The sequence below is a fragment of the Thalassophryne amazonica genome, chromosome 10 (genome assembly GCF_902500255.1).
Source record: "Thalassophryne amazonica chromosome 10, fThaAma1.1, whole genome shotgun sequence".
Lineage (NCBI taxonomy): Eukaryota > Metazoa > Chordata > Actinopteri > Batrachoidiformes > Batrachoididae > Thalassophryne > Thalassophryne amazonica.
Genome location: NC_047112.1, coordinates 42495202 through 42507838, shown reverse-complemented (window position 1 = coordinate 42507838; position 12637 = coordinate 42495202). Strand labels below are relative to the sequence as shown.

Sequence of the window (12637 nt, the reverse complement as noted above, 5' to 3'; positions counted from 1 at the left end):
ATTTTCAAAATGACAACCATTTTCTAAAAGGATTTTCCAGTGGCCTCGGGGTCTGTATACCCATACAGAACCTTCATACTCAAAAATGTACTTTTGGACATCAAGATCATCCAAATTGGTCTATGTGGTGGGACTCTGTGCAACTCAATATGCCAGAGCGACAATTTCAATTTTTAATTTCAATTTATTTTCATTTATATAGCACCAAATCACAACAAAGTTGCCTCAAGGTGCTTCACACAAGTAAAGCCTGGTTCACACGGCAAGATAATTAGGCCGATATCGGACCCGATCTTCCCCTTCCAACAATCTTAAGGGCGCCCCGACAATTGTGATGTCTCTAAAGATAATCTTATCAGATATTCCTGTCGTGTGTGGTGTGTTAAGAGCGCTCTGATCTGCTTAGAAGGATGTCAGGGGCGCTCCGATCGCAAATCAGGGATATTCAACTTGTTGGATTGTCTTGGCCTGATATCGCAGTGTGTGTTGTGTCCCCTGACCACAAATGAGCACGCAGCCTGCTGAATGTGACGTGTAGCCAATCACAAAGTGAGGTGACAGACGCACAAAGTGGAAAATAAAATCAAAACAGCTGTTCTGACTTACCAGAATTTCCGGTGGTTGCGCTATCTCTACTCCTTTAAAAGACTGTCTTTTCTTTTACTTTTTGTATCTTTTTTTTTTTACCCTCTGTTTTAAATAGTCCACAAACTATCTTTGTCTGTTTACTCTGACATCATGTTTAATCTCAAGAGATTTTGCGAGATTTCCTGTCTGTCCTGGGAATGTTCATGTGTGAAATCTGTTTGTGTGTGGTATGTTGTTTAACTGTGTGGCTGAACACCACACACTGTACGACCAAACCTGTTAGAGCTATGATTTTTTATCTCCATGTGTGTGGTCTCTCAGGTTTTGGAAACCAACAGATAATTTTAAAATCCTGTTGTGTGAACCAGGCATAAGGTCTAACTTTACCAACCCCCAGGAAAAAACTCCCTCCGATGATTTGAGGAAGAAACCTCAAGCAGACCAGACTCAAATGGGTGACCCTCTGCTTGGGCCATGCTACAGACAGAAATTACAAAACAATTCACAAAACAAATATACAGGAAATGTTGCCGGTGCACAGGACAGGAGGGTTTCAGGAACAAACACCACACCCATATCTGGATGTAACCACACCTCAAACAAAGAGAAAAAACAGAACCAGGGATCAGAAAGACAACAAATACAGTATAATTTGTCAGCATTAAGCAACAAGAAAAACAAAAGAAATAGGAAGGTGATCGCCGGCTACTAGCCCTAAGATTCATTAAAAGACCCAGAATATATAAAGTTGCGGCTGTGGCCCGCTCAGTTTCCTAATAAAATGAATTCATAAGAGTAAAAAGCATAGTAACATACTATGCCAGTATGCTAGACATACGAAAGGGAAAATAAGTGCATCTTAGTTGTAAGTCTGGACTTGAAAGTCTCTACAGAATCTGACTGTTTTATTGATGCAGGGAGATCATTCCACAGAACAGGGGCACGATAAGAGAAAGCTCTGTGACCCGCAGACTTTTTATTCACGATAGAGACACAAAGTAGTCCTGCACCCTGAGAACACAGGGCCGGGCCAGTACGTAGGGTTTGATTAGGTCAGCTAAGTAGGGAGGTGCCATTCTGTGAACAATTTTATAGACTAGTAACAGAACCTTAAAATCTGATCTCACAGGGGCAGGAAGCCAGTGAAGGGATGCCAAAATGGGTGTAATGTGGTCAAACTTTCTGCTTTATGTAAAATGTCTGGCAGCAGCATTTTGAACCAGTTTGAGACCCCTAATGCTGGACTGTGGTAAACCAGAAAATAGAACATTGCAGTAGTTCAATCTAGAAGAGATAAACACATGGATCAAGGTCTCACCATCAGCCATAGACAGGATGGAACGAATCTTTGCTATATTTCACAGGTGGAAGAAAGCAGTCCTCGTATGTGGAGCTCAAAGGACAACACAGGATCAAAAATTACCCCAAGGTTCCTCACTTTGTGAGTTTGATGTATGACACATGAGCCTAGGCTGAGTGTTAACTGGTCAAATCGATGTCGATGTCTCACTGGACCCAGAACCATCATTTCAGTCTTATCAGAGTTTAAAAGTAGGAAGTTGCTAGACATCCAGCTTCTCACTGATGCAAGGCAATCTTCTAAGGATTTCATGTGGATGAGATTACCAGCAGTTATCAGCATGTATAACTGAGTATCATCAGCATAGCAGTGAAAAGGTAATCCCAAAACATCATAATATGTGCCCAAGGGGTGCTATATAAAGGGGTGCAACCAGTTTTCATCTTGAAAATCTGTCAAGTGACTAATATCTGAGTATTGCTACCCAATTTGGTGCTTGTTCCACCATTTGAAAGATTATTTCAGTTACCTACAGCCCTATAAGACACAGTACAATATGTGATAAGTTTTAACCATAAAATCAACTTGTTTGTTAGTATTGTGCTAAGAAGTGGCGTATGATTTATGTATTTGCATTTTGACAGTTAAGGCCACCGCTACACCACCTCTGCCAGAAACCATTGAGCCTGCACAGCTCCTGAAAACAGACTGGGGTCTGGATGCTGATCTCAAACCAAGGTATGTGGAACTTCTGGCACACACGTGTATCTACGGTTTCAATATTTTTTTTTTTAAATAACAGAAATATATATATATTCCCTGCTTTAGTGTCGCTATGAACACATTTGCTGTGATGGGAGTGAATATACCTGAACTGAAGGCTGCCATGATTTCCAGAGTTAAATTAAATGCTATTGCTCCAGCCAAAATCAAAGTCAGACTAGACATACCAGAAGGCAACTTTAAGATCGAAGCACTGCCAGTTCCAGTACCTGACGAGGTTGCTGCTATACGGTACACAACAGATTTTGATTTGAAAATCATGCTTTGTTGTATTTGATTTGGTGCCATGATTAAAAATTCCTTTATTGCAATTTTGTTCTTTCCAGTGTTGAAACTTATGCTGCATCAAGAAATATTTTGGACGCTACTCCTGACAGAATAATACCACTTATCCCTGATGTAGTCAAGGAAACCAGTTCACATCACACATCGAGTGCTTCCGCTGCTGATAGTATGGTGAGCTGTAAAAATGCACTTTCACGATAATATGTAGATTTACTTAATTCATTAGGATGGTGGAAATTGTCTGAATAGAGATTTTATGATTACACGATAATACACTTTCCAAATGGAATAAGCAAGTGTAGAAAATGAATGAATGACTAATAAGAATATTTATATAGCACGTTTACAACATAAACTAGCATGTTGCCTGTGGGAATCCACAAACTACAGATTGGGTAGCGTTAATAAAATAGTTAGCTGACATTTTTCAAGGGTGGCACCTTTTATTGCCTGTTAATTATGTAACTTTGTTGTTAATTTACTGTCTTAATGCATTTATAAATTGTTTAGGTTCTTGTTGTATACATACTATTATTATTATTATTATTATTTTGTTTTATTTAATTTTTACTTCTATTTTGGCAATTGATTTTTAAATGGACCACAATGGAAATAAGTGTTTTCGCTTTCTTGTGTCATCCATGTATTTTAACTTATTTACAATTATATCATGTACTTACATTGAACTTACTGCAGCCGGTCGGCTCTGTGTCAGCCTGATCCCATCAGCTCTCAGAAGCTAAGCAGAGCAGGATCTGGTTAGTACTTGGATGGGAGACCTCTTTGGAACACCAGCGGCTGTGTGTGTTTCTCCAGGTAAAACTGGAGTTGCGTCAGAAAGGGCATCCGGTGTAAAACTTGTGCCAATTACCAATGCGGATCTGGCTGTATCCACTGTGGTGACCCCGAACAAAATAAAAAAATGGAAGCAGCTGAATGAACATCGACAACTTACATTGAACTTACTAAATAAAATAACTCACCACACCACTTATCTCCCCCTGCTGTCAGTCTAGAACGTAGTTAACAACATCCATTGTTCGGTGTTTTTAGCTAAAATCTGTAACTCCAAAAATATTAGTCCTATCATCATTCCCTTTTCACAGTGTTCATCCTTGACCCAAAATGGCAATACCAAACCAAGCATACCAAACGGCAAATGTCAGCTGTCCACAGTTTCTCTGTGATTGATGTTGCACACACAGCTGCTGTAAGCAGGTGCTTTTAATTTGACAAACAAGACGGTGGCGGAAGACATTAAAAACACTACACATTTCACTCATGGTACCAACATAACACTTAAGTCACTCATGGTAACAGCAACATGATATTTAACTAAACTGTCTAAACCAACTGAACCACAATAACAAAACCTCAAAACCCCAAACTCCCATGGTGCATTGCAGCACAATGTCCCTTGTTTACTGGTTAGCTAAAACCTAAGTCACTCATGGTAATAGCAACATGAGACTTATCTAAAATGTCTAAATGAATTGAACTACAAAAATACAATAAATCAGTAACACTAACAACACTGTTAAGCTAACATAAACCACAATAACAACATTTAAAACCTCAAAACCCGAACTTCCATGGTGCATTGCAGCACAGCATCCATTGTTTATTGGTTAGGTAAATTGCTAATTTCTCCAAAAAATATTTGTCCTATCAACTTTGTTTTTGCAGCATTCATTCTTTACCCAAAATCCATAACCACCCCAAACAGCAACTTTCAGCTCTCTTTTTTTGTGTGATCAGAGCCATACACACGCATGCACACACGTACAGAGAGGCCACTTGGTTATTATAATATAGATACAAAGTGGTGCAATAAAACAAAAAGCTAGTAAAACCAAAATAAATTCTTGAGTCAAGATAAAAGAAAAACCTCAATTGAACTTGAGTGCCTGACCATTAGGATGATCCACCAATGACTACATTTACCATGGATTTCTTTCTCTTTTTTCATCAGTCTACGTCTTCAGAGCTCATTTTCCAAGAGGACACCAAGTTCAACCTAAAAACTAAAGCACCTCATTATGAAAAGTATTGTGGCAAAGCTGTTGGGATTAAAACCTGCATCACAATGGCTTCAATAAATGCTGCTTTCATTCAAGACTTTCCTCTGTACAAACTAGCAGGATACCACTCCCTTGCTGTCTCTGTGAAACCAGGCAAGTATTGAGTATGTAATCAAATATGCATTTTGCAGAAAGAATATGCACAGGGCCATAATGACCAAAGTGGTTTCACGTTAACACAGTGGAAGGAGAAGCCATTGACAAATTGGAAATGGAGGTTCAGGTTGGAGCTAAAGCGGCAGAGAAGCTCATCAAAAAGCCCAGAGTGACTGAGGAAGATGCTGTGGAAGGAAAAGCAGCCGTGCAGAAACTCAGGAAAATCCTGGCTCCTGGTCTGAAAAACAGCACCTCCAGTAGCTCCAGCAGTTCTCGCTCAAGCCTTCGCTCCGCTACTTCTTCGTCATCATCTCGTCAGAAGAGCAACAGCACGGAAACAAATGGTTCACCCAATGTGCGTTATAGCAGCAGCAGAAGTAGCAGCAGGAGGGGAAGCAGCAGCAGCAGCTCCGCTGGATCAATGAGCAGCTCTTCCAGGTCCAATTCTTTTTCGAACTTTGAGTCTTTCTTCAGCTCGTCAAGCTCCAGCTCTCGTAGTGCAATGGTAAATACCTCAACTTTGCTGGAGCAATGCAAGGGTATGACTTCATCATGTGGCACTAAACCCAGAATTATTTTAATCTTCCAAACAGCAAGTGATTAATCTCAAGACGTTCCAGATGAGCCACAGCAATCAGGTAAGTTTAGACTGTGGCAACATGTTTTAAAGTCTAATTCCGTTAAATAATACAATTTAATAATAATAATAATAATAATAATACATTTTTTGTTTTCTGTAAGAAAGCCTTCGACTTTTCTATAAAATTATTGCAGATTAAATCCTCCCGAAGCATCGCAGCAAAAGGAAGCCCTTCCAACAGCAACAGTGTCTCATTTGATCCATTTGAATGTTGTTGGGGTTTTTTTTTAGATCCTCAATAAAACACACTTTTCACTTACAATGTTGATGGAACTTTCTACATGACTTAACCTTCACTCATCCCACAGAAGAAAGATCTTGACTACAGTGATGCATTCTTGGCCATCATCTTCCGTACTGTCAGAGCTAACCAGAAGATGCAAGGATACCAAATAGGTGCCTTCAAGGACAGGCCAACCAGCAGACTTCAGCTCAAATTCGAAAGCTTGGCTGAAGAGAATAACTGGAAGATCTGTGCTGATGGAGAAATGCTGAGCAACCACAAAATTGCAGTAAGAAACCAGTAGCTTTTTATGACACGCATAAGGATACTGTTCGTCACACATAGCAAGAATGTGCAGGAACCAGGCCGAAATGGTAAATATTACCATAATCGGACGCAGTCAGGAGGGAACGCAGCCAGACTACCTTGTCTTGTCCACATCTGCACGATGACATTCAAAGCGTATGTAGACAACAGGTAGATGACACAGACTGCTGTCAGACGACCATAAGGGCTCCTTCACACATAGTATGAATAAGTACAACTCAGGGCGAATTACAGAGGAACAGCTCGTATTAGCGAACCACCAAAACATTGAGCCAATGGGCAGGCGTGAACAATGCCGCTGCAACGGTTTCATGCATACGGGAGCACAGTGTAATGACATCGCGCCTCAATCGGCGTATGTGTGATGGGGGTATTAAGAACAACCTCACTGCAGCATCTACTCTAAACACCTGCTAAATCTGTTATCTTTATTTACAGACCAGAATCAGTTGGGGACCAGAATGTAACAAATACAGCACCATCATCTCTGCTGAGACGGGTCTTGTTGAGTCCAATCCTGCAGCTCGCTTCAACATGAGCTGGAACAATCTCCCCAGTGCCTTTAGACACTATGCAAAGAAGTATGAACAGTTATTCTGACTGTTTTAAACTTCCCATAAAACACGGAGAACATTTTCTGATCTTTATGAAATTTATTTTCTAGGGTGTGCAGCTATATATCTGAATATCTGGTGGATGATTTGAGTCAAGGGAATTTTAAAAGCGCTTTGAAGCAGACCTCGCTAACAGTGATCGCAGCCACTGAAAGGACTCTGGACTTTGTTTGGGCATCACTTAAAGTAAATGTCCTCTCACATAGTTGAACACATGTCCAACCTTGCATTTGATTCACTGTAAATTCTTGTGCACACAGGGGATCATCTATAAGTGGTCTTTACATCTTCCAGTCTCACTTGAGCAGATCGCACGCCTTAGACCTTTTGATGACCAGTTTGCACAAAAGATTTTCTCCTTGGTTTCAGAAGCTACTTCTGGTAACACAAATGGATGTTATAGGAATATAACTGACTCTTGACTGTGTGTTGAGGATGACGGAAATACTGTTTCTTCACAGCTGAATGTAGCATGGTCAAAGACAATCTGACGACATTCAACTACAGGACATACAAAAACAAGATGCCCTTGTCCTGCTACCAGGTTTTGGCTCAAGATTGTACACTGGAGCATAAATTTGTGGTTTTGCTGAAGAAAGATACAATGGAACAGAAGCACATCAACGTGAAAATCTCTAGCTTGTAAGTCATAATTTGAGAGGGGTTGGACATAATTTTCATAGAAAACTGACAAAGGTAAATTACATTTTGTGTTTCTTTTCTGTGTCTTCAGTGATATTGATCTGTACTCAAAGAACAGTGACATAATAGTGGAGATCAATGGGAAGAAAATCTCCAACTTGCCATACCATCAATCCACAGGTTTCTATAAAATTTTATTTCAGTGTATTTAAACCATTTCAATATTGCAGCTAATTTTTAAGTTTTCAGAAATGTTTTGCTGGCAAAAATAGCAACTTTAAAGTGTATACTAGTGTGTTGCCCGTGGGGATCCACGGGTTATAGATTGGGTACTGTTTATAAAATAGGTAGCTGACATTTTTCAAGGGTGGTCATAGATTATGCAAAGTTTCTATAATGAGTTGTAATAGTGTGTGAGCCCAAAATGTTTTTAGAACCTTAGCCCTCGACAGTTTTTAGAAGAACTCAACCCTTTTTATTTCTTATTAATTACAACATTTTTAATGTTAATTACTGTATTAATTTTTTATAACGTGTTCTTGTTATAGGTTATTGTTATTATATACACACTATTATTATTATCATTCTTATTATTATCAGTATTATTTTATTTTACTATTTTGTCATTTGATTTTTAAATGAACCACAATGGAAACCAGTGTTTTCACTTTGTGTGATCCATGTATTTTTAAACTATTTACATTTCTGTTATGTACTTTCATTGAACTTACTAAATAATATTACGCACATGTGCACATTTTTAATATACAGATGATTTACTGCCCCCTGCTGCAATGATGTGTGAGTCGAGAATGTAATTATCAATGTCCATTGTTCAATGTTGTTATATCCATAGTTTTTCCAAAAATATTTGTCCTATCGCCGTTCAATTTTGGCTGTGTTCATTCTTCACCCAAAATGCATGAACATAACAAACGCTAAATGTCAGCTCTCCACAGTTGGTCCATGATCGAAATTACAAAAACCTCTGTGTACACACACGCACACATACGTTTTTGCCCTTTCTGCATTTTGCCGCAAGCATGTGCTTTTATTTTTACACATCCACAAACAGAAATGGTGGCAGAAGATATCAAACGCACTACACTTTTCACGCATGGTAACAGCAACATGACACTTAACTAAATTGACTAAACCAATTCCATTACAAAAGTCAATAATTGAATAACACTAAATCAATCAAATCAAATCAATTTTATTTATATAGCACCAAATCACAACAAACAGTTGCCCCAAGGTGCTTTATATTGTAAGGCAAAGCCATACAATAATTACGGAAAACCACAACGGTCAAAACGACCCCCTGTGAGCAGGCACTTGGCGACAGTGGGAAGGAAAAACTCCCTTTTAGCAGGAAGAAACCTCCAGTAGAACCAGGCTCAGGGAGGAGCAGTCTTCTGCTGGGACTGGTTGGGGCTGAGGGGAGAGAACCAGGAAAAAGACATGCTGTGGAGGGGAGCAGAGATCAATCACTAATGATTAAATGCAGAGTGGTGCATACAGAGCAAAAAGAGAAAGAAACACTCAGTGCATCATGGGAACCCCTCAGCAGTCTAAGTCTATAGCAGCATAACTAAGGGATGGTTCAGGGTCACCTGATCCAGCCCTAACTATAAGCTTTAGAAAAAAGGAAAGTTTTAAGCCTAATCTTAAAAGTAGAGAAGGTGTCTGTCTCCCTGATCCAAATTGGGAGCTGGTTCCAGAGGAGAGGAGCCTGAAAGCTGAAGGCTCTGCCTCCCATTCTACTCTTACAAACCCTAGGAACTACAAGTAAGCCTGCAGTCTGAGAGCGAAGCGCTCTATTGGGGTGATATGGTACTATGAGGTCCCTAAGATAAGATGGGACCTGATTATTCAAAACCTTATAAGTAAGAAGAAGAATTTTAAATTCTATTCTAGAATTAACAGGAAGCCAATGAAGAGAAGCCAATATGGGTGAAATATGCTCTCTCCTTCTAGTCCCTGTCAGTACTCTAGCTGCAGCATTTTGAATTAACTGAAGGCTTTTCAGGGAACTTTTAGGACAACCTGATAATAATGAATTACAATAGTCCAGCCTAGAGGAAATAAATGCATGAATTAGTTTTTCAGCATCACTCTGAGACAAGACCTTTCTAATTTTAGAGATATTGCGCAAATGCAAAAAAGCAGTCCTACATATTTGTTTAATATACGCATTGAATGACATATCCTGATCAAAAATGACTCCAAGATTTCTCACAGTATTACTAGAGGTCAGGGTAATGCCATCCAGAGTAAGGATCTGGTTAGACACCATGTTTCTAAGATTTGTGGGGCCAAGTACAATAACTTCAGTTTTATCTGAGTTTAAAAGCAGGAAATTAGAGGTCATCCATGTCTTTATGTCTGTAAGACAATGCTGCACTTTAGCTAATTGGTGTGTGTCCTCTGGCTTCATGGATAGATAAAGCTGGGTACCATCTGCGTAACAATGAAAATTTAAGCAATGCTGTCTAATAATACTGCCTAAGGGAAGCATGTATAAAGTGAATAAAATTGGTCCTAGCACAGAACCTTGTGGAACTCCGTTATTAACCTTAGTCTGTGAAGAAGATTCCCCATTTACATAAACAAATTGTAATTAGATAAATATGATTCAAACCACCGCAGCGCAGTGCCTTTAATACCTATGGCATGCTCTAATCTCTGTAATAAAATTTTATGGTCAACAGTATCAAAAGCAGCACTGAGGTCTAACAGGACGAGCACAGAGATGAGTCCACTGTCTGAGGCCATAAGAAGATCATTTGTAACCTTCACTAATGCTGTTTCTGTACTATGATGAATTCTAAACCCTGACTGAAACTCTTCAAATAGACCATTCCTCTGCAGATGATCAGTTAGCTGTTTTACAACTGCCCTTTCAAGAATTTTTGAGAGAAAAGGAAGGTTGGAGATTGGCCTATAATTAGCTAAGACAGCTGGGTCAAGTGATGGCTTTTTAAGTAATGGCTTAGTAATGACTAACAACACTGTTAAACTAACATGACCCACAATAATGTTTAAAACCCCAAACTCCGTTGGTGCATTGTAGCACAATGTCCATTGTTCACTGTTGTTATCTAATATTGCTAATTTCTCCAAAAATATTAGTCCTATCAACTTTCTATTTTGCAGCATTCATCCTTGACCCAAAACACATAAGCATACCAAACAACAAATGTCAGCTCTCCTCAGTTTCTCCGTGATCGAAGTCATACACTGTCATGCATACACGCACACAGAGGCCACTTGGCTATTATAATACAGATAGTGGATGAATTCACGTTTTTAACAACCGTTGTTAGATTAAAACATTGAAAATCAAGACTCTGAATGCTCTACTCAGGACTGATGATTGCTTTGTTTGCAGGCAATCGTTCTGATTGTTTTTACTTAATTGATAAATGAATCCATGAGTCAGTGACACAATTACGTATGAAAGCACTCAGAGGCTGAAAAAAAAGAACTTGCATTTGAAATTGTCTGCAGCCAATAATCATGAACCTCCTCTTTTTACAGAACACATCAACGTCAAACCAAATAAGGAAGGAATCTCTGTGTATGCTCCAAGCCATGGTCTTCAAGAAGTCTACTTTGCCAAGGACTCGTGGAAGGTAACAATTTTAGTTTTAGACGTACTTTTTTCTGTAATTGAACATTATGAAAGTCTGTTTGAGCCATTTCTGTCTGAACACTTTCTTAAAATCTGCCAAGTAAAACTCTCCAGAGCTCTTACTTTTTAGCAAATTTCTATACTTCCCAATTCCTCCATCCATGCAGATTAAAGTTGTAGACTGGATGAAGGGACAAACATGTGGAATCTGTGGAAGGAGTGATGGTGAAGTCAGACAGGAGTATCGCATTCCCAATGGACAACTGACCAAAAACAAAGTCATCTATGCCCAGTCATGGATTCTACAAGCTGAAAACTGCCAGGACAGCACTGGTGAGACAATAGCTTTTATTGTACCAACATTTTAAATTCCCATCATCTATTAATACAAGCTACCAGAGGCAGTATGAAACACCTATCTCATCTTATGTTAGGATCACATGAATTTATCCTACAACAGGGGTGGCCAAGTTCAGTCCTCAAGAACCACCTTCCTGACACTGTTGTCTCCCTGCTCCAACACACCTGAATCCAATGAAAGGCTCATTAAAGGTCTGCTAACGAGTCTTTCATTGGATTCAGGTGTGTTGGAGCAGGGAGACAACTAAGAGTGTCAGGAAGGTGGCTCTCGAGGACCGAACTTGGCCACCCCTGTCCTACAAGTATATTACAGGATATGTTTAACAATGTCTTAACTGCTGAAGGTCTAGCTCTTAATATAGCTGTGAGATGCAACCTTTACCTTGCCATCCTGACCAGTCAGTCACTTTCCATATATGATGACCACATAACTTGACTTTTATTTATCCATATTGCTTTGTGACAGAATGTCGCATGAAGCTTGAGCATGTGAATCCAGATAAGCAGCTCACCCAGGGCTCTACATGCACCTCTATTGATCCTGTGATGCGTTGCTTGCCCGGGTGCAACCCAGTGAGCACCACACCCGTCACTGTTGCCTTCCGTTGCAATTCTGCTGGTAAGACTACAAGAAAAGACAGCTGAAAGAACATGACAATTTAAAGACAACTTCCATGGTTGCTAATTTCTTTTGTTTTTAATGTGCAGATTCTACACCAAGTGGCCGTCAGCAAATCACAGCTAGGAGCACTGTGTTGATGGATAAGGTCGATGCCCACCTCAGCTGCAAATGCACTGCCTGTGCCTAAATATCACATTTCTTCTGGCAGTCCTGTACATTGCTGTGATTTGAATGTAATTGTAAATAAACATCCGAAGAAAGCCCTCAGAGTAGTGTTTTTTGACTGAAATGAGAAAATTGCTTTCGCTACTTTTACACACAAAATGGAGTCACATTTAATCATAACACCATAGAAGAAAAAGAAGAAGAAGAAGAAGAACAGCGACTTTGTTGCTAAATTTAGCAACTATTCAGACCCCTCCAGTGACTTTTTTTCAAA

The 12637-nt window shown here is 39.5% G+C and overlaps 1 protein-coding gene across 1 annotated transcript in view; it reads left to right on the top strand.

The window, feature by feature from the left end:
- Window positions 1–12413, top strand: part of LOC117518096 (vitellogenin-1-like) — a 42726-nt gene extending 30313 nt beyond the window's left edge. Inside the window, exons 21-35 of the mRNA XM_034179158.1 lie at window positions 2533–2626; window positions 2717–2902; window positions 2998–3127; window positions 4929–5130; window positions 5220–5638; window positions 5727–5771; window positions 6082–6285; window positions 6762–6904; window positions 6988–7123; window positions 7198–7318; window positions 7399–7579; window positions 7671–7759; window positions 11123–11217; window positions 11384–11549; window positions 12043–12413. Of these exons, the coding sequence (XP_034035049.1) occupies window positions 2533–2626; window positions 2717–2902; window positions 2998–3127; window positions 4929–5130; window positions 5220–5638; window positions 5727–5771; window positions 6082–6285; window positions 6762–6904; window positions 6988–7123; window positions 7198–7318; window positions 7399–7579; window positions 7671–7759; window positions 11123–11217; window positions 11384–11549; window positions 12043–12221 (2390 nt within the window). The 3' untranslated portion in view covers window positions 12222–12413. The remainder of the gene's footprint in view (window positions 1–2532; window positions 2627–2716; window positions 2903–2997; window positions 3128–4928; window positions 5131–5219; window positions 5639–5726; window positions 5772–6081; window positions 6286–6761; window positions 6905–6987; window positions 7124–7197; window positions 7319–7398; window positions 7580–7670; window positions 7760–11122; window positions 11218–11383; window positions 11550–12042) is intronic.
- The last annotated feature ends 224 nt before the right edge of the window (window positions 12414–12637 follow it).